Source organism: Dermacentor andersoni, chromosome 11, assembly GCF_023375885.2.
Source record: "Dermacentor andersoni chromosome 11, qqDerAnde1_hic_scaffold, whole genome shotgun sequence".
NCBI classification, from domain to species: domain Eukaryota; kingdom Metazoa; phylum Arthropoda; class Arachnida; order Ixodida; family Ixodidae; genus Dermacentor; species Dermacentor andersoni.
In genome coordinates this window covers 108,831,323-108,853,520 of record NC_092824.1, presented here as the reverse complement: position 1 = coordinate 108,853,520, position 22,198 = coordinate 108,831,323, and the positions used below count along the sequence as shown (strand labels likewise).

At 45.2% G+C, this 22,198-nt stretch overlaps 1 protein-coding gene across 2 annotated transcripts in view; it reads left to right on the top strand.

Annotated features, from left to right (window-relative positions):
- LOC126539438 (protein Hook homolog 3-like) overlaps positions 1-22,198 on the top strand; it is a 43,303-nt gene that overhangs the window by 14,050 nt on the left and 7,055 nt on the right. For both annotated transcript variants that reach the window (XM_050186270.3, XM_050186272.3), the window contains exons 13-21: positions 439-524; positions 1,201-1,365; positions 1,890-1,959; positions 2,642-2,726; positions 8,740-8,880; positions 13,520-13,710; positions 15,816-15,916; positions 18,499-18,669; positions 21,294-21,418. In XM_050186270.3, coding sequence (XP_050042227.1) covers positions 439-524; positions 1,201-1,365; positions 1,890-1,959; positions 2,642-2,726; positions 8,740-8,880; positions 13,520-13,710; positions 15,816-15,916; positions 18,499-18,669; positions 21,294-21,418 — 1,135 coding nt within the window. The remainder of the gene's footprint in view (positions 1-438; positions 525-1,200; positions 1,366-1,889; positions 1,960-2,641; positions 2,727-8,739; positions 8,881-13,519; positions 13,711-15,815; positions 15,917-18,498; positions 18,670-21,293; positions 21,419-22,198) is intronic.

The window sequence follows — 22,198 nt, the reverse complement described above, 5'->3', positions numbered from 1 at the left end:
TACAAAATACCAGGCAATCAGATATGTGCACGCAAACTGCCACACTTAGAGTCCCGTCTTGTTGCACAAGCTATAAAGGTACTCTAAAGGAAAATCTAAAGTCAATTTAGGCTAAACGATGGCTTCTGCAATAATGAATTCGTCATTTGTAGCGAGAACAGAGCTTTTGCAAGTGGGAAAATGATGTAAATGGAAAATTGGAGTGATGCCCATTATTTTGGACTTATGCGACATCAGCACTGGCTTATTCACAGAAAGCGGCAGAGAGCGAGATCACGTGAGGATCACATCAACTCGTCCTGTTGTTGCAGTATGCCTTGCAGTAGCACCATTTCTGAAAGAAAATTTGGACAGAATAAGGTTTTCGCATGAAGGAGCTTGAGGCATTCTAAGCTGCAGAGTTGACAACTGAAGGTTGTGCATTTTGCTTGCTCTCAGAGGACATGAGTGACCTCAAAAGGCAGCTCAAGTTACTGGAGGAAAAGAATACCTCGTACATGCAGACCAACATCGAGCTTGAGGAGGTTGGTGTCCTTCTTTGGCCGTTGAACTCATTTGCAAGAAATGCCATCAACACATTCTGTTCCGTCTTTGTTCTTTCTTTTCTGTTCTTGCTCTTTCACTTGTTCAAAAATATGAGGTGATCTTGTCTTCATTCTTTTCTTTTAGTACTTCTTATCTAAGAACTCTCCTTAATGTCCAGGTATAATGAGTATCTCTTTGCTATCGACAACCTAAATAATATCTTCTCCGAGTCTGGCTTCAAAGTTGTGTCACTAAAAATGACAGTGGTTGAAAAAATCTTAAAGTATTTGTAGTTGCATTGAACTAGTCATCTAATCTCTCTATCAATGCAGCCTTGGCTGTCTTTTAAGGTTTTTCATGTGTTAACAGTGTTTTAGCAATTTAGCTTTCGTTTTTCTTGGTGTGGGCATAGTAACTGTGTATAGCTCTGGTGCCAAAATGCTGTGCACAAGGTTGTATCTTTCTTTTCTCTCGTCCCCTCCCTTTTTTTTTTATCAGTCAGTCTTGACTCTCTCTTTCCTTTTCCTGTGTACCTCATACTTATCTTTTCTGTTGTTTCTTTCTTTACCTTATCTACTTCACTTTGTGCCAACTGGTTTGTGGCATATGATAAATGTAGATTACCTCTTTTTTGTGGCACTCTTAATTTTCACCACGTTTCATTTTATTTTGCAGGATGTGAAAAAAATGGCAGCATTCAAGTCGCAGGCAGACCTGTACAAGAAGCAGACGCAGGAGCTGCGGCTTCAGTTGGCCGATGAGACGCGGAAGGCCAATCGTGCCGAATTTGAGGCCAAGAAGCTTCATGAGAAGTTGGCTTCACTGCAGACCGAGAAGGAGGTGCCCATTGCGTCCGAGCCATTACCTACATTTCAAAACCTAGCAATTTCATGAAAATTTAACTGCATGAACTCACCAAGTAGCCAGGCCCCCAGCTTTCACTAGTTCAAAAAGGTATCTTCAGACATTGCTTACATACAAGCCATGACCGTGACTTTTGAGTGGAAAAGTCACCATCTTATTGTGCAGTAAGTGACAAGCCAAGCTTGGCTATGTGAAGCCATAGCCATAGTCATATGTCATTGCTCAAATTAGATGTCCTTTTTATAATTTTCATGTCTTTTGCTTTGTGTTGTTGATCACGAGGTCACGGGTTTGACCCTCAGCCATGGCGGCTGCATTTCGATGGGCCGTTTTGCAAGAAGACTCATGCGGTTAGATTTAGGGTCATATTAAGCAACCCCAGGTGGTCAAAATTAATCCGGAGCCTCCCATTACGTTGAATTTTGGGCGTGTTGATCCCGATAAGTAAATTTAGAAATAATTATAATTCCTTGTTTGAGGCTTTTTATTTCTCTTCCTAGCGACTTGTTGCTGAACGAGACTCCTTGAAAGAAGGCCTGGAAGATCTGCGCTGCTCTCAACTCCAAAAAGGCGAGTTATGCAGATGCAATTCCAGCATTTGTGCTGCCTAGCATCAGTGTAGTGGATAGAGCTTGTATGACTTGTTTATGTTCACATCAAAATGTCCAACTTAGAACAAGCCTGTCTGTCGCAACTCCACACAAACACATGCACGCACGCGCACACACACGCACACACACACACACAGATCAATTCTGGTGCAATCACAATGATGGTGCTGTCTGTCACAGCTATGATGCAAGACGCATTTCGTCACAGCAGTGACAAATGCTGTCAATGTTTCATTGCAGCAGTATCAACATTGTCTTAGTGCCGTCACCTCAGACAACACACACGTCGACTTTATTGTGAACGAAACAGGCAAGCAATGCTCACAGACGTGGTATTAAATTAAATCCACCACTAAACGCTATTTGCAAAATTTGAGTTGAAATCGGCAAGCAGTTAAGCTGCAGTAGTCGTTCACGTATACCTGGCGCTCCTATTTATTTGACACTATGCACATCTGACTACGTGCATGTTTGGGAATCAAGACACAGTCATCTCAGAATTTCATGGAACCTGCGTGGACTTCCATAAGGTCAAACAGTTTGGGAATCTTTGTTGGGATATGTGTCAGGCATTGTATTGTTTCCACTTGAGGCGTGCATTGTCCTGGTGGCTGATTTTTTTGTTTTTGCTGTTGGTGCAGAGAGCTCCCACGTGCAGAGCGGTGCCAAGGTCGTTGGAGCGATCTCCGACTCTGACATGCTCGAGACAGTTCCGCCCGAAATCAAGTGAGAAATACTTTTCGCACGAAGCTGTTTACTTTAGCTTGCTGCAGCTTAGAGGACTGGGAAAGCTACGAGCAGGGGAAGCCAGTGAGGGTATGGTGATTGGCCGCTCGACTGTTTCCAAATTAACTTAGCATGTCCTTGAGGTGAAAGCAAGCAGAGTCTTTGTATGTTTTCTTTTTTCAGCCAGTTTACGTGCTTTTGCTAGAACGGAATGCGAGACCATGCATGTTGACTCTTGCATGTGTTAGCTGAACTGGTGCGAAGAACTATTGCTGAGGTGTGTGTGGTATTATGGGGTTATGGGGGGGGGGGGGGGGGGTGCCTAACTTCAAGCAAATGCAGAAGTGCTAAATCAAACATCTAAACTTATGAGTTTGGCTTGCTTACTCATGATTTAAGCTTGCTCTTTTGTGAATTCAGAAGAAGGATGACACCCAGTGCTAAAAGGGAACTGAACTGTGTAAAATTGCCGAAATAATGATTTCTATTGAAAACTATAATTTAAGGAAAACCTTTTATGTAAAATATTGCTCTTAGTAAATTTGTGTTAACCATGGTAGCTTGTAGCCCGCTCTGTGTGCCAAGTTACGTTGAGGTGACATGTATTTTGTGGCACTCTGTTTAAATTATCATGAGAATAGGCTTGTTCAAGCAGTTGACGATAAGAATTGAATAGGAAAGAGCTGAGAGATTCATATCATGATTGCCCTCTACAGCAGTTTCTACCTTGATTCTATTGTGAGGTGCTGAATTTGCCTGAAAAACAAACTCTACTTGCAGTTCGTCATCTGGTGCTGAAACAAGAGGGGCTAGTGTTACATCTTTGTTGGGCATAGATTTTCCTAAAAAAAGTTGCAGTTTCGGCCGAAAAGCGAAGCATCAATTGTGTTAGCAAATTAGTGGATAGCTATATGAAGTAAGAATATTAGTTTTATCGGGCGTATAAACTTGTAAACATAGACATACTAACTAAATTAACAAGCATGGTGTCGTGCGCACAAGCAAACATGAACACATCTCACTCGAAGGCCGCGTAAGCTCACTGTCAAGGTGCTGCAGTGAGCAAACGCGGCAGCATCAGCAAGCAAATTGACCTTTGTGCTGCCGCTCGCATCAACGCAGGCCATGAAAACAAAGCGCAGCGCAAACTCTGTACCTGTTACAGAAGGCTTTCAAGGTACAGTGGCCCGGCAAAGTGCGCACGGCCACTTGGGCTGTCCAGAGTAAAATGCACCTCCCCCCCCCCCCCCCCCCTTCCTACTCTCGCCCTGAAGGCTTGCGCGCGACGGAAGACGGTGCACTTCCTCCCCGCTTTTCTCTGTTGCGTGTACGAAATGGAGCCGTGATCGCCAGCTTACCCTCGCATGCTTTCATTCGCACATACAGCACACAGCATGTGGGGACGATTTTATTGCCCTTGCACATTATACCGACCCTCACGGCACCACTGCCATCGATTCCGATGGCAAATATGCACCTAGATTGTCCATGTAATTGTTGTTGCAATAAAGATACTAGGGAACTCTGACACTGTGATCATTCAGCTGCCAAGGGAAGGAAGGGTTGTAGTACATGGATATGTCTAGTCTTTGTGCTTGTGGCCTCAGATGTTCTTGAGGAGTTACCTTTTATGCTTTGTGCAGTCGACTTCTGTTAATTTGACCCAGATGGGGCCGTCAAAATTGATCGAATTATCCGGTGAGTTGAATTAAACAAAATGCAGAAAAAACACCAGAGCACACCATTGATTCATTTGGCGGCAGTGTTTGCCCGATCATAACAAACCTCAGGATTAAATGCACTCCCACTTTTTACGTGTCCACAGTAGAAAAATAACGTAGAAATTACATTCAAGCTCCTAAACAAGGTAGAATTCTAATGCGCACCCAATTTTTTTACCAAGAAAAATGAGCAAGGGCCGAATATGTGTTGCACAACCGTGGCCAATTTCCTAAAGTCGGCTTTGTCGCAATATAGTTATGCAGTAAAACATACAAATGTTAAAAGCATGGTTTTTGGTTTAATGTTCCTGGAAAACAGAAGGTGCTCATTAGAATCGGGTATATACCCTAATCGAACATTGTGAGCTACCATTATTGCTTGAAAATCTTTCTAAGCCAGGCTGAAAATAGATGTTTTCAATGGAAATTTTTTTTGACATGTGCTATTCAACACATTCACTGTCGTCAAAGCTTTTCCGAGTCATGCTGCCATAAAAGGGGTTGCTGTTGAGGTTGCCATAGGAGTCGTGCAGGTGAATGCTGACTGGTCAAGTTCGAATTATCTGGCAAAGGCAAATTTTAGGATCAAAATAATGAAAAATTGAGCCCATAGAAATGCATGATCATCAGCTGGGACTTTTGGTCAGGGTTAAATTAACCAAAAAATCGAATCAACTGGAGTCGTATATAATGGCAGTCTACTGTATTTCTAAATTTTAATGAAATACGATGGTTGATCCAGAAATAAGGTTCCCAAAGAGCTCCAGCCACGCGGGAAGGTGCGAGGCGAAATCTGGCTACATTGCTGCGCGCGGCTGTTCCCCCACTCTCAATTCCCTCTAGCCGCGTTTCGCTGCGCCACTCATTTTTGGCTAAGCAGTCGTCCGATATGGAGGTTCCCATTGTTGATCCCACCAAGTGCGAGATTCATTCCATAATTCGCTTTTTGCATGCCAAAGGGGCTCGTATATTTATTGTCAGTTGACAGAGGTGTATGGCGACAAGTGTATATCCGTTCAACAAGTCCGAAAGTGGTGCAGGTCGTTTAGTGCCGGTCGGAAGGAAGTCCACGATGAAGAATGGAGTGGAAGACCGTCAGTTTCGGAGGTGGTTATCGAGATGGTCCAATGCGAAGTGCTCCAAACAGGAAAGTCTCCCTCCGTGAACTTGTTGCTCAGATTCCTGGGAGTTCTTACGATACAGTGGAAAAAGTGTTGACTGAAAAATTGGGGTATCACAAGCGTTTTGCTCGATGGGTACAGTGGCTATTGACATCAGACCACAAGGAGAAATGCCTTGACTGTGCTCGCCAGTTTCTTCAAAAGTGTCAAGAAGATAAGGGAGGATTGTCGGACTCAATTGTTACGGGAGACGAAACGTGGATGTTTCATTTCACTCCCGAAATGGAACAAAAATCCAAACAGTGGCATCACCGAGAGTCACCAGTCGCAAAGAAGTCCAAACAAACTCCTTCTTCTGGCAAAGTCATGGCCAGTGTTTTGGGGGATTGTAAGGGGGTACTGCTGACGATTTCATGGAATGTGGGACAACAATCAACTCAGAAGGTTATTGTGCGTATGAGAAAGCTCAGGCGAGCGGTCCAGAATCGCCGGCGAGGACTACTGGCAGCCGGTGTAACCCTGCTTCACAACAATGCCCGACGTCACGTCTCCCATCAAACCCAAGAACTTCTGACAAACTTTGGGTGGACTGTCATGCCCCACTCACCATATAGTCCAGACCTCACACCTAGTGATTAGCACTTGTTCCCCAAGTTAAAGGAACATTTGAGTGGCCAATGCTTCCAGAGCAATGATGAAGTGAAAAAGGAGGTGAAACGCTTCCTCAACAGGTTGGCATCGGAGTTTTACGGCATGGGGATACAGAAATTGGGGCACCGCCTACAAGAATGCATAGAAAAAGATGGCGATTATGTAGAAAAAAATAGAGCAAAGTTTCATCTTTCCGATTATTTAAATTTCTATGAGAATAAACAATGTTGTCTGTTTCCAAAATTGATGGGAACCTTATTTCTGGATCAACCCTCGTGATATCTTTTAAACACATGAAGGCAATCAGTTTCTGTTCACATGTGCAATCATTACACATCATTGTGTTTATATAGCAATATTTTGTTGTAAGTGATCAGTTTGCTGAGTCACAAAACCTTTTGAGTTCAGAAAAAGAAGTTAAGGCAGATACATGCACTCGGCATTATTCCCATTCTGGCTGAACTTCCATACTCTCGGCTCCTGTAGACACTAGCAGCGGAGTTCCTTCCAGTAATTTTTGTAGAAAACTCTATGGCTTAAGGCACTCAGTGAAGGGTTGAAATAACATAGATATCCAAGCCTTATTTGCACATCACCTTGCATACCATTTTATGTATAGATGCTTGCTTTTCAGCTATACGAAGATGGCGACGTAAGTATGCAGTGTGCATGACTTCATGACAGACTCTTGGTGTGATTTGGCAATGTGATTTGTCCTTTCGATGCATTGATAGGTGCACTACTGGGCTCGCATGTGCATCTCAGCATTCCACACACATTTTCTGTGGCATTCTCTTGTTTGTGTTTTGTGCCACTGCTGCCATTGCACTTTATGTGGGTTGCACTTTTCACCATAGAGGGATGTACTCATGTTTGTGTGTCTCTATAGGCTGTCTTACTTTAAAGGGGACCTGAAAAACTTTTATAGCTAACCATTGAAAGGTGTCACTATTAAAGAACATCGCCTCACGAATCTTCTGCCACAAAACGTTTTAGAATCCTCCAAGTATAAATGGAGGTAGAGGTAGTTATCACACTGATGTGATCTCTCCTTTTGTCTCCACTAGCACACTTTAAGCTACACAGGGGGAATGGCAAAGAGGCAAGGCCCCATTCAAAAGTTGGGCATTTTCATTTGTTTCTTTGTTTTTGTTTTTTACAATGCTACAGTGTGCGCAGTGTTCTCTCGATGTGAGATTGGCATTCAGGCACTTAGAGCTATGTCAGTTACAGAGACCAGTCAGAGCAGCACGCGGCTACAGAGCGTCTTCCTGGCAAGAGCTCTTGTCACAGCACCCAGTGGTAGCCTCGGTATCTACACTGTGTAGCACGTCATGGAGGCCATGCACAACAGACACAGCTAAGTGCTGCCATCGTGCGTAGACCGGAAGTGCAAAGATTGCATACTTTTGGGTCTTTTCTATGTCATGGACATGTGTATTTATTTAACTCCAAGTTAGCAATTATAGTATTATTGAGAAGGTTCTCGCTATCACAAGATCTGCCAATACCAGTTGGTTGACTGCTTGGCTGCTTGCGACATAGCTGCTGACAACACTGAAGGAGAGTGCAAGCAATCTTATACCGTTTATGACGCGAGATTGCAAATTCCCTGTTGCATGCAGTACAATAACATTTGGCTTGCACGTTCACAGGAGCCTTGTCAATCACCAACATTTTCCTTTAATGTTCAAAAGTGTTTCAGGACCTCTTTAAGAGCTGCATAAGGAATGTTTAAGGAGATTACACTAGCATGACCAAAACAATTCTTTGTCCCGGTTGCTGATGTGTACAAGAAAGTAAACTCATAACAGTTTAACGTATGTGGTTGCCTACTTTTAAGGGGAACACATAATATTCAGCTTGATATAATCTCAACATTTCTTATACTCTGTGGGAAAAAAATATGTGGCAAATATGATGTCTAATGGTGGTACATAATTAACAGTAAGTTATTCTCCAGCTTTCATTCCAAATTGATGGTCCTGTCAGACTTTGAATGCAGATGAGTTGTTCCTCCTTGGAGTGGGTTACCGTGTATCTCCACTTCAAGTGTTTACGGAGCACAAATCCGAGAGCACAAAATGCGAGAGCAAAAATTGTAACAAACATTGTCTATCCACGAATAAAAAAGATTTAGTGGATACTTCTTCATACAATCATATTTCTAACCTCTATTCCTAGCCGAGTAGACAAGTGCCATGAAATAAATTTTTTGTGGCTTCAGGGCTTATTGTGCTAGTGTCCACCTAGTGTACTTTCTGTTTTGGCCGTCAGTGATTGACAGGAGCTGTACATGTGAGCAAGTGACTGGCTGGGGGTGCCTGTCTCCCTCTCATGTGTATCCTAGCCCAGCCAATCAGCACTTTAGCAGGAGACGAAATGGACAGTCCACTAGGTGGACACTTGCGGAATAGCCCCCTTGTGCTCTGTATACTTTTGTGGTTGGCTGTACGTCTGCTCTCTTTTTTTGTCTGTGTGTGTGCATACGAAACAAGATTGCATTTTGCATGGTTGTAGGGAGAAACTCATCAGGCTTCAGCATGAAAACAAAATGCTGAAGTTGGAATGGAGCTCGAGTGAGGGCCAGCAAGTGACCTTGCTGAAGACCATGCTTGAAGATGCACAGTCACGCCAGAACGACCTGGAAACGGAAGTCAGGTGGGCTATTCGAAATGCTCACAGGATAGGATAGGAATAACTTTAATAAAGTGCCGGCAAACGACGATTTAACGAGTCGTGACGCTGGCCAAGCGTCGACCCGGGGTTATACTCTACTCTGCACTAGCCCCGTTGGGCCCGTTTGTAGTGGGTCACGAGGCTTGTGCTTTTCGAGCGCACCCCGGGCCTGCTGGACGGCCCATAGTTGTGAGTCCTTGTCTGTAGACTGCAGTGCACTTTGAAGTTCTGGCGGGTAAGTCTTGGAGGTAGCTGCCGTCGGGAACCTGGCACAGTCCCACATGATGTGCCATTGGTCCGCCGGACCCGCTGCACAAACACCACACAGCCCACTCGGATAGAGCTCTGGGTGAAGCACGTGCAGCATTGCGGGGGCGAGGAGTGACGCGGTCTGTATTTGTCTTAGGATTACAGCCTCCTCCCGACTGAGTGCCGGGTGGGGAGGCGGCATTGTCCGTCGAGCTAAGCGGTAACACTTGGTTACTTCGGCATAACTAGTCAATCTGTCCTTGGTTTCGAACCACCACACGGAACGGTCACTCTCGGGGGCGCGGAAGGTAAGCGCTCGCGCCGCCGAATGGGCCGTCTCGTTGTGGTTCGGTGAGGAAGCACACTCGCCGGCGTGCGCCGGGAACCACTTGACACGGACGGTGCTGCCGCGGTCTTGAAATTGGAGCTTGCCGATGATGGCGGCCGCCGGCGCGCATATTCGCCCCTTGGCAAAATTGCGCACGGCATTCCTCGAGTCGCTGAGCACGGTGCGACACTCGGCCTCGGTGATCGCCAGAGCGATGGCAACCTCCTCAGCGTCTGTGGCGTTCGTGCACCGCACGCTCGCTGCCGTTGTCTTGGTGCCGTTAGCCGCCGCAACGACCACTGCTGCGAAGCCTTCACGCTTGTATTCCGCGGCGTCCACATACCGGGCGTGCGGGTCTTGGGCGTGTTGTTCGGTGAGGGCCTTGGCCCGCGCCTGCCGCCGTTCTTGGTTGTATTCTGGGTGCATGTTCTTCGGGATGGGGTCCACGTAAATGTGGGCCCGCGCCTCATCTGTGATCTCGCACGGTTGCCGGCTGGGAGCTTGGGGGTTGTAACCCAGGGACGTCAGTATACTGCGCCCCGTCTTGGTGGTAGAGAGGCGCTCGAATTGCGCGGTGAGCTGCGCCTCGGCTATTTCTTCTAGGGTGTTATGGACGCCGAGCTGCAAGAGCCGAGCCGTACTCGTGGTCTCCATTAAACCCAGCGCCGTCTTGTAAGCCCGTCTGATCAGCGTGTTGATCTTGGTCCTGTCAGTGACGTGCCAATTAAGGTAGGCCGCAACGTAGGCAATGTGACTGATCACGAACGACTGGACAAGGCGCACGAGACTGTCTTCACGCATGCCCGCCCGTCGTGTAGAGACTCGATGTATGAGCCGGATGGCGTCCATTGCCTTGGTGGTAAGCTTGTTGATGGTCTCGTCGTTGCGGCCGCTCTTGTTGAGCAGCAGGCCCAGTACTCTGATCTTGGGCACCTCGGGGATGCGTTGCCCCGATGCAGTCACAATTTTGATGTGATCACACTCCCGAAGAGGAGCGCGCTTCCGTCCCGGTCGAAGCGGTGTGAGGACGAACAGCTCGGACTTGGCGGGCGAGCACATTAGGCCTGTGCCATCAAGGTGCTGCTCGATGGCGGTAACCGCCGCTTGCAGCTGTTGCTCGATGCTGGCGTCGGTGCCACCGACCGCCCACAGGGTAATGTCGTCGGCGTAGATAGTATGCCGGACGCCGGTCCCCGCTACTGCCCTCGCTACCCCGATCATGACGAGGTTAAAGAGCAACGGCGATATGACCGAACCCTGTGGAGTACCCGTACTGCCGAGCTTGTGTTCGGGGAGCTTGAGGTCTCCGGCGTGCAGTTCTACCGTGCGGTTGGTCAAGAAGTCTAGAATATAATTGTAGCTCGTTACCCCCATGTTGAGTCTTGATACTTGTCCTAATATGGCTGAGTGTTTAACTTTGTCGAATGCACTTTGTAAATCGAGACCCAGAATTACTTTGCTGTCTTGTGTCTTGTTGTCGACGATTTCTTGTTTGAGTTGTAACATGGCATCTTGTGTGCTGAGTCCGCGCCGGAAGCCGATCATCGTGTCAGGATAGAGGCCTTCCTTCTCTAGGTATTCCTGCCACCGGTTGGCGACCACGTGCTCCAGCACCTTGCCCACGCAGGACGTCAGCGAGATGGGACGCAGGTTGCCGATGTCCAGTGGTTTGCCCGGTTTCGGAATCAGGATCGTTCTTGCCGTTTTCCACTGTCGGGGGAGCTTGCCCGAATGCCAGCATTCATTGAAGTAATCGGTTAGGGCTTCTATCGAAGCGTCGTCCAGGTTGCGTAGCATCTTGTTTGTAACGAGATCTGGGCCGGCTGCTGAGCGGGTGTTGAGCTCGTGCAGCGCTACCCGTACCTCTGATATGGTAATGTCTCGGTCGAGCCACGCGTTGGGCAGCCCTCCGTACGGCGGGTGGGTTTCCGTTGGCGTGTCTGGCAGATACTTGGCTTCCAGGCTTCTGATAACAGCGTCTTTTCCTTGCTGTTGTGTGATGGTGTGCATGAGGCGGGCCAGGCGGTCGCGCTGGCTTGACTTGGTCTTTGTGTCGTCTAGGAGGTGCCGAAATAGATTCCATGTACAACTGCGATGCAATTCCCTGTCAGCTCGGTTGCAGATCTCGTTCCACTGTTGACGGCACAGGAGCCTGCAATGTTGTTCAATGGCCCTATTTAAGTCAGCCACCTTCTTCCTCAATTTGCGATTCAGCCGGTGCTGCTTCCAACGCGCCTGTATCGAACGTTTGGCCTCTATCAGATGGGCCAGGCGGCTGTCCATGATGATGACGTCCTCGTCTGTTTCTATAGTCTTTGTGGCTGAGCGCACTGCATCGCGGAGTTCCGCCGTCCAGGTTTCGATCTCTGTGATGTCTTGCGCTGTGGTGAGGCGCGCCTTACGGAATTCGTCCCAGTCCGTCCACTTATGTATAATGGTATTGCTCCGTAATTGGTTGGGTATCGTAATTTCGAGGATGTAGTGGTCACTGCCCAGGTCGACGCCCGTGTTGTGCCATGTTACTTTGCCCGTGTGGTCATTTTTTACGAACGTAAGGTCTGGTGTGGTGTCTCGTGCTACGGAGTTGCCGATGCGGGTAGGATGCGTGGGGTTTGCACGACTGAACTGAAGGTGTCTACCATCAGGGAAAAAAACCTGGTATTTTCAGCTAATTTGTCAGTTATGGAAAACTAAAGGAAGAAAACTGGGAATTTTAGTTCTGGTTGCTTTGAATAATGGAAATTAGTCACTGCAGTGTCTGTGGCAAAGCTAGTGGTATGCCAGAAGAGAGCTACTCAAATAGTGGCGTCTTTTGCTAGTTTTGAGAGCGTGGGCCTTGCCAAATGGTTGGAAGGTCGTGAAACATTAGGGTGTTCCAACTGAAATACAGTTTACTAGTAATTGTTGCTGAAAATTATAGACTGCCATAGTAACGTGGCAAGCTATAAAGTACCGAATTTAGCTTATGCCTGAAACTCTGCTGTCACAGATGGCTCTGAAGTTTCATGATATAACTCAAGGAAAACCTGGAGAAATCAGAGAATTTGAAAATGGCAACATAGTAAACTCCCCGAGCTGCTGCTATGTAGTATGCTCCTGTGGAAGATGTTTACAGGAATTGCTGCAACTTCATTGTTTGCATGCTAGTTTGTGCAGAGAGATTTTGTAGCAAATTATAATAACTGTTAGCAAGCTATCTTACTGTTAGGCACCCTAGTAAGGCACAGTGCTACAGACAGGTGGACAGTTTAAGTGATCAACAGTGGTTTAAAAAGGGTTGTTTAGGGCTGGGAGCCAATGTTTTCACAAGTGGACTTGTCTCTGTCAGGGTAACAACTGCGTAGCAGTTGCTTGGCCTGCTTAGCAACTGTTTAGATAGAAAAAACATGTCTTTAATTAAAATCTTGGAACAGGATACAGCGTCGTACCCTTGTTTCTAGCACCTGGAGGCAGAGGGAGTGTGATGGGACAATAGTGTGTGAAGGGTAGGCTGGTGAACAGCTTCTTAGCAGTTTTTGCCTTGACGAATGCAAATCTTACGGAAAGTAGCCAAAAAAAATAAGGAGAAAAGGAGTGACACGTAAGAGCGTTTCATAATGCTCTGTTCCATCGTTCCTTTTTTCCTAAGTTTTTGCGGTACTTTCCATCACGTCTACGCACCAACTAGCCCAGCGAAAAAAATCTTGCTTGAAGGCTAATATCTCTGTCAAATTGTTTTGGGGACAACTCTCCTGCTGCTTGGAAGACAAGTTTCTTTTCAAGGGAATACACGGGGAAGGCAGGAGAACAAGGTCAATGCGGGAGCCAACCTTTTGACAATGGACTTGCCTTTTTCAAGACGACATATACGCTTTCGTCGGCACAGTATATGTGGGTAGGGTTCATCATGGTATCAGCAACACCTTGCTGAAGACAAGTGCCCTTCTTGAAATGTTCGCTTCAGCCCGAGACATCCCTTGCTTTATCACCCGATGTTCTTGGTATTCCAACTCCATAAGTGAACTCCAATGCTGTTGTTGATGGTCCACTGGGGGTGCTGCGCAGACTTCTGAGCCAGCGCAACCTGGAGCTGGAGAGCCAGTTGGAGGACAGCCGGGAGGCAGCGTCAGCGCACGAGGGGGCCGAGGCACGACAGCAGCTAGCCCTGGCACAGCGCCGCTGCAAGGAGCTGGAGGGCCAGCTACGCGAGCGTGAGGCCAGCCTCGAGGCCATGGCGACACGTCTAGCCGAGTCCTGTGAGTGCAGGCTCGTCTGTGAGCCGAGTCCTCTTTTCAGTCGGTAGAATCTCATGCAAACTTACTGGAGTCATAGAATTCCTGCAAGAATCGCTACAGGAAAGTCTGGCACTACCGTCTATGGGGGCTACAAGTGTTGCATTCCTGCCAACATGAGACTGATGGGTAGTAATACATTGATTTGCTTAACTTTGTCCTTCTGGCCTAAAACTAGTTTGAGACTTTGCAGAGTGATAATTTTCGACAAAATTGTAACATTGTAAAAGAAGTAATTATGGCTGAACAATTAATTGATTAACCTGCCAGATAATCAGTTAAAAGTTTCATTGCAGCTAATGTTCTTGAAAATGATTAATCAGTTGAGCTCACATGACCAAAGTTTGGCAAGTGCCAACATTGATGCCTCCCAAATCTTTTTCTCAGTAGGAAGAAATTGGGGAGGAGTTTTTACTGCGCCCACACATGCGTGCTGCACTTGTGGCAAAAATATGTCAGAATGTTTCGTTTTCCTATTCCGTTTTGTATCACATGGTGTGTGCGGCAGTTTTTCTTAGCAAGAAAAAGGGGAGATGGCCATTGGCATCTTACTTTCTTTTGGTGCTTGAACAAGACGGGAGGCATGGCGCAGGACGAAAACAGATGCTGCCTTGTTTGACTTTTTAACAGGGGGGGCGGTGTGTCTTTTTTTTTTTTTTTCTTTGCCTCTGCAGCTGAACCGGTGATTGCGTTTGAGTTTGACGTGCTTGAATGTCCATTTGTGCAGAATGTCGTTCAATTAACAATAAAGGCAACAGTTCATTTGAATAGCATGCTTTTTCTTTCTTATAAGTGTATGTATCATAACAAATCAACGGCTTTGATTTTTTTTTCTCCTTTGTGTAAATGCACAAATCTATTTAAATGATGAAATAATGAAATTAAAGGTGCCTATTGATTGGGTTAAAACATTTAATTTCCAGCCCTAAGTTCCAATGTCCAGCCCTAGCAATAATTCACTATGATTATACATGTGCCCAGATGCTTGATGTACTTAAAAAACTATGATTGCTTGGAAGTTTAGAAACAAAGCATAATAAAGCCACATGAATGTCTGAAGCCACAAGTACAAAGATTAGACAAATCTGGGCACTAACCATCATTGCCATGGTAGCTGAATGATTTTAGTACCAGGTCTATCTCTGATCATTTTAAGGAAAAACTCTGACTAGAGTGAAACGCGCGACAGTGAAATTGCCGAGTTACCACGAGAATGATCATTAGGGCGGGCTTCCGGATTGGCATTTGTCAACTTGTGTGTTGCACTACGAATTCAGTTCTCTGGCTGTTTGAGTCTGTGTGAGAGAGCACTTTGTTGTTACCATGGTTCACTCTTCTGTGAAGCTTTCTGGCCACAGCAATGACATGGACACTCGAGGCATGGTTGCATTGTTGGCATGTTTTCACGCTGTCGCAGTGTTGACAGTGCACGTGTGGCCTGTGCATGGAGGTTTACAATGTCTCCAGAGGTGGTAGAAATGTGCAGTGCGTTCGGCTGCAAAAACAACGAAGCCAGATGAATGCACCGTAGCACTCTGCTCAATCAGCTCAGCGGTGGAGGCAGGGTAGCGCTTTGCCCTTTGCTGCTGTCATGAGCTTTGTATGCACAAACGGTAGTCTGAAGAGAACTGACAGTAAACTTCAAGCTACAAATGCTGGCATTTCCTTTTTTTTCGGTCTCATCTCGTGCACCATCAATATGTGATGCCTGTAACGCAGCTGCTTGCGCTCGTCATGCCAGTGTTGCGAGATGCCTGGTAGCTACCAGAGGGGACGATGAGGCACTGGTGTGATGATGAGCGCCGCTGGCAGTCATCTGCTAGCAAGGCCAGCATTGTGAGACACCTGGTAGCTGCCAGGGCGTTGTTGCCTTGCATGCCGTTTTGCACCAACATGTTGCTATCACATATTGTTGAATGCCCTCCGAGGAGCTGCAGCACAATGCTAAACCTTGTTATCACTTTCAATGCTTCATTTTTTTGTGTGAAACTGCCAATCTTTAGAAATAACTTATTGTTTGTACCAACTTGCAAGCAGCTTTAAAAGACCAAAAATGGTTCTCTCCACAGGCGAGAGCCAGTCCGAGTTGACGGAGCAGCTTGAGAAGAAAGCGGAAGAGACGAGGGTCATGGAAGAGCGATATCAGAAGTACCTTGAAAAGGCCAAGAACGTACGTAGTGAATTTATGGCAATGCATGATAGTGATGATTGTGGAGTTAACATGTGAAACATGTTTCAGAGCAACATAGGCAAAGACAGAGACGTCAGCAATTTGGTGCACTGTATTGTTATTGTTTTTGTCTTTGCTGCACTGAAGTTAACATGTTGTGCAACTTGTACCAACCCACCCAATGTGTGCTAATGTTGGTAGAGGTGGAAATGTGTACCATTCTTCATTATAGCAATGTGCATTCGCATTCTCTTGGCTGTTGATATGTTTGCTTATACTGGGCAGAAAGGAAGTTGTGATCACCGTGTCATGGCTTAAAAATTTACCAGAAACCTTTATTTTCATTTTGTCCCAGTACTTGATACTATATTATGTCTATAGCTGGTCCAAAATTACAAGTGGAGCTTGTCATAAGAGCACATTTCGCATGATCGGCTCTCACTCCCCACAAAAAAAAGAAAGGGCGGGGGGGAGTGGGCATGCAAGCACTTCCAAGCAAATAAATAGCAGACACTGCAATCAGTGAACCAGCAGTAGTGTGTGTGGCCGGCACAGTCTTCACGATAGGTGCAGTGTCTCTGTTTCTATTTCAGTTGGAGACAATAATCGCACCAATGTATAACTGAGTTACTGAACAAGTCAGGTGCACAACCTTCACATGCAGGACATAGATTTTATGTGTTTATTATTATTTTTTTTAATCCTCTCCCTTGAAAACATTTACGGAAGGAGGCCTGTGAAGCTGTACATTCCTGCTAAAGTTACTGAAGGGAACTGTGGTTCTGTGATTGTTCAGCTATCATGGTAATAGGGATGTTCCGAAAGTAAGTCTCGTGATTTTTTTGGAAGAGAGGGTGGTACACCAGGTGAAACAAACAATTGCCATAGGAATCCACACCCATTGCTGATTCAACATAGCAAGGAACGTCAGTGGAGGAGGAATTATGCAAAGACCGCCCAAGAAGAGGGAGCAGCAGCATACCGGCGTGCCTGAGGTTATTCGAGTACAAATAACGATGCCAGACAGATGTGTGCTGACAGCGTGGTCGCCAGTGGAAGTGCGTCCCGTATAAATGGGCACAAAGGACTAGTTTGACCATCATCCATGAATGCCTACAGATCGTGTACAGTGAAAAGGTCGTGTCTCAGGCCTTGCATCACAGGGCACCAAGTTTTACCAGAGTGGCTTCTTCAAACTGATTGTACGCCTCGACAAATGTCTCAGTATCAGTGGCACCTATCTGGACAAATAGTTCAGGGTGTATAGTTCATGATACCATGGTGTATTTTCTTTTTTGGCAATAAAGTTTCCATGTGAAAATAAATGATGAAACTTACTTTCGGACCATCCCTCATACATAGGTTTGTCTAATTTTTGTGCGTTTGGCATCAGATGTTCTTGTGGCATTGTCTATTGCGCCTTCTTATCTTTCTAAATTTCCGGCGAGTCACATATATCTAAATGCATGAAAGCACTAAGACATACATTCATAATCATTGCGGATTGTCGCATCTATAATGCAGTACTTTGTAGAAAATTATCAACTTGCAAGCCACAAACTCAGAAGCAAAAAGGACAAATTTGAGGGGGAAAAAAAGATGTATACTAGCCATCATTTCCACCCTGGCTGAACCGCCGTGCTTGAAGCGCTCGTATACACAGTTTGCTAGATATCCTTCTAGTAATTCTTGTAGAAAACTCTATGCATCAAGTAGATGCCTTCAGACTGCTTGAGCCTTTTTCCAAGAGCTTGTTTTTCTTAGTCTCTCCAGACATGCTTGTTTTCTTGGCTCTTTTTCAAACTGTCTGGCCTGGAGCTCTTTTGCAATGGCACAACGATTTGGAATACGGCTTGCTGTATCTTTATGTATTTTTTTAGTAAGTTGGCTCTTGAATTCTTAGCGTAACCAAAGTCTGGTAGCTGTAACTAGTGAATCATTTGTGGGACTGTTATAAGTGGCTTCTGGCGCATCTCTCGGCATACTTTCATGTAATGTATAGCAGCCATAACACAGAACACACTTCTGACATAGCTTCTGGACTGCATTGCCACGTATTTATTTAGTGCCATGCAATATCCACATTTTAGTCACGACCGAAATGTATTCTGTGTATTTGTTAGCTGCTTTTAGCGGCCTCACCACAGATTGCAACTCAGTCATGATTATGGTTTAGGCATTGCATGGCGCAAAATGGGTACAACTATGCTGCATTGGAAATAATTGCTTAATGTGGCTTGCACTTAAAGCATAGGCTTTTGACAATCTTGAACATGAGTGATTTAAAAAAAAATCTCATAATGTGCATGATATATCTTGTTCTACCCTGCCCTTGGTAAATGTCATGCTGCTATATTACACTGGCATATTCGATAAGTTTCATTGTATTGAAGCACTCAGTCCTAGTATCTTGAGTTTGGATGAATGTCATTGTCCCTGTACGAAGGCAGCTTTTAGTCATGTACTTTCATAAAGATAAGTTTTGCAGAGTGTTGACATCGTTTCTCTCTCTCTCCCTTTTGTTTACATCGTTACGGCTTGAATAGCAACTACATTTCCCAGGATCTCAACTTTATTCACAGGTGATCCGCACGCTGGACACACGATCGCCGTCAAGCGCCGAGGTGGTTGCACTGCGTAACCAGCTTCAGGACAAGGCCAAGCACATTAGCCAGCTGCAACAGGAGCTGGAGATGTTCAAGGCACAGTGGGAGAAGGAGGAGCGACTCATCAGCACGGCCTTCTACAACTTCGTGAGTCACTGGCCATGTTCATGAACTGTATCGAGTGCTGCATAATAGGAGTGCCAGGTATACATAAATCCCAGACCTAAAGTTCTTGCTGATGGTCATTCAAATTTTGCTCAGAGGTGGCATTTTTCAATGGGTTCTGTTTCGTACCACATCTGCGAGCATAGCTCGTTACATTCAAAATCGAGTCAAAGTGTGCATCATCTGCGCCGATGCCACTGAGAAGAATGGTGAGTTTGCTGTGATGGAATGGTGATGCCATCTATCACCACAACAGTGAAACACATTCCACTGCTATGATTTACATCAGTGAGATTTTTTTTGGCTGCGTTCACACTGAAATCTAAGGAAGTTCTAAAGAAACCCATCATGATTACAAAGCAGGGATTGTGAAGAAAGAAAATGACAAGCGACTCTTGCCATGAAAGTTTAAAAGGAACACAAGGACTCGATCACTAGTCTAACTTCAGTATAACGAATTATTGTATATAATAAAGTGAATGTATAATTTAGCTAGGTGTTCTTTATTTTAATGAGCACTCTGTTGCTATAACGAAACCAAAAATGCAAAATCAGGAAGCAGTATGGGTTGCTGCAAAGTGAATATTGTGAATATTGTGAACTGAATACAGTGTCAAAATACTCAGTATGAGCAACTTGAAACAGCATATTCTGGATGTGAGTGAGGTAGGCCAGTAGCCAGTGAGCCAATATGCTGGTACTGTATGTTCAGACCAATTGCACGGCTGCATATTAACAATGGTGGAAAGAGTGTCTGCAATTTAGCGATTGCATGCCATGTATCAGCACAGCAAGCTACTGACAGGTCATCAGCATTAACAAAATATCCCTTGCTAGCCTTTGGGAAGTGTCACATATTCTTGCTTTTTTGCTTGTTTGTTTGTTTGTATGGTCAATATCAGCATGTGTGCTTATAATGAATATAGAATATAACGAAGGTCTTTGTGTTTGATGCGACTTTGTTTTGACGTGGTTCAAGTGTATTCTGTTTGAGCAGTGTTACTAATTGATGTTTCTTTTAGGTTTTATTTGTAGAGTCAGTGTAGACATTCTTGAATCCAGATAGTAGTCATTTATCTGTTACTGAACCAAATGAATTTTGCCTGCAATGCTGTGTTACAGCAGTTAATTACAGTGTTGTATGCTGGGCTAATTGACAATTCATTACAATGTCTGGCTGCATTAAGAAACAGCTGCCTCATCTTGTTTACTGTTATGCAACTATCAGCTAGAAAACAAACCCTTTCTTTCTCTCTCTTTTTCTGTCCTTTTCTCTATTGTCGGCTCATCAGGGTCGTCGGGATTGGCCGAATGTGCAATTTTTCGGTCAAAGACCATGGAGCGTAAGTTTCAAAGCCAGCCACGGTAGTCGGCATTTGAAATGTGCTGCTGCACTATTGTGGCAGTATTGTTATATATGCAGTCGACTTTCATGAGCTTGGCCTTGACGAAACTGACGGAATTGATCGGATTATCCTCCTGGTCAAAATTAGAGGCAATATTTATTCTATTCTAACTGCTCTCTAATCTTATCTGCGCACAGTTGCTATGAGTTCAACAGTAGATAACAATGTGCACCCGAATATAACGCACACCCAATTTTATAACAAGAAAAATGTATACTGGAACTGATTCTCACAATTAAAAGAAAGAAAGGTCACACTAGGTGAAACGCACGGAGTTTACTTTTAAAGGAAATTTATTCACACTCAATATCCATTATCGTCACTCTCAGCTCTTTATCGCTTTGGGCCACAACATGTCGTCCTCTGTGCTGTGATATTCAAGATTTCTTGAACAACCCTGCTACCATCGTAAACCAGGTCTCATCCCTTCTGAGCCGTTGTAGCAGCAGAAGTTAGCAGCACCCAGATAATTCTGGCCTTGCTAATGTTTTTGTGTTTTATTGCTTTTGCCAGAGCTTGCGACGTCCCCACACTAATGAGTCCATGCGCGATTGCATGATCTGGAGTGTAAGTATTGGCTGAAAGGGCCTTTACTGGTAATTCATGACATATTTACTGATGACACTTAATAATGATAGATGTTATTTAGAACATTGGAAATTGTATATATCTTATCGTGATTGCTTCCAGGAGTTAAATAAAAGATATCTTGATAACTTGTGGCTGTATGGTTACATTTCAAGGAAATGACTACATCAGGGCCTTCATTCAGAGTCCATGTTCACAAAACTTGCCTACATAAGAGCACTTCCCTGTTAGCCAGCGTTCGGGCTCATGCCACCACGTGGTGATCATGGCACCAATGATCACCAGTCGCATACAGAACTTACAAAAGGAAATTCTTGTGAATACTGGTTGCGCGTCAGATGGCACACTCAACTTTGCTTATCGGTGTTGTAAAAAACACTGCCGTACAATAAAACGGTCTCTTCAGTGTGTTAAAGCTGTCATTGTATTCAGCCTGTTCCATACAATGCATCATGATGTTGGTAAGAGACGTGCTAGCACTTCCGCTAGAAAGCTAGGTACACAAAGAAAGATAAATACATCAGCTGCATTACCATAGCTTCACGTGAAGTACCCATGCACAATCCTTATGTTTGCCTTGCAACATTTCGTGACCGGCCTTTTGTATTGCAGGGAGCAAAGTCGCAGCAGAGGTCAGCCGAGGAACGCATCGTCCAACTGACTGGTGGCCAGTCTTTCCTGGCAAGGCAACGTCAGGCCACTTCTAAGCGCCACAATTTGCCTGGCGTTCAAACAAGGTAAGAGTCTCCAGCAACCCGTTCCGGAAATTAGACAGTTGCATTACTGCTTTGTCTCTTTCAGTGGCTTCGTTGTGTCTAATTGTGTGGCTTGAAGACCATTTAACGGGGGCACGACTGTGCCAGCACATATTCTGTACTTATTTGCAGTTTTATGCCTTTGATTCCTTGCTGCTCATGCTCACTGCATTGGGGCTGGTTCAAACTTTTCTAAGAAAAACCAGGTTTTTCACTCCGTGCCATTCTTTTACTCACACAAGTTCACCCATCAGCTGTCAGAGGTTTCCGGATCAAGTTAGCAGCAGAAAGCTTGACTGTCCTCCCAGCTTGGGCATGTAGCCTTAAGTTTAATGGATTTATTTATTGTTCTTCCTTTCTTTCTTTAGGCCAGGGTCATCATCATCATCATCATCATCAGCCTGTTTTATGTCCACTGCAGGACGAAGGCCTCTCCTTGCAATCTCCAATTACCCCTGTCCTGCGCCAATGGATTTCATCTAGCGCCCGCGAATTTCTTAATTTCATCAATCCACCTTGTCTTCTGTCGTCCTCGGTTGTGTCTCCCTTCTCTTGGTACCCATTCTGTCACCCTAATGGTCTGACGGTTATCTAACCTGCGCATTACATGACCTGCCCAGCTCCATTTTTTTCTCTTGATGTCAATTAGAATATCGTCTATACCCGTTTTCTGTCTGATCCAAACAGCTCTCTTTCTGTCTCTTAAGGTTATGCTTAGCAATCTTTGTTCCATCACTCTTTGCGCTTTCCTTGTTCTCAGTC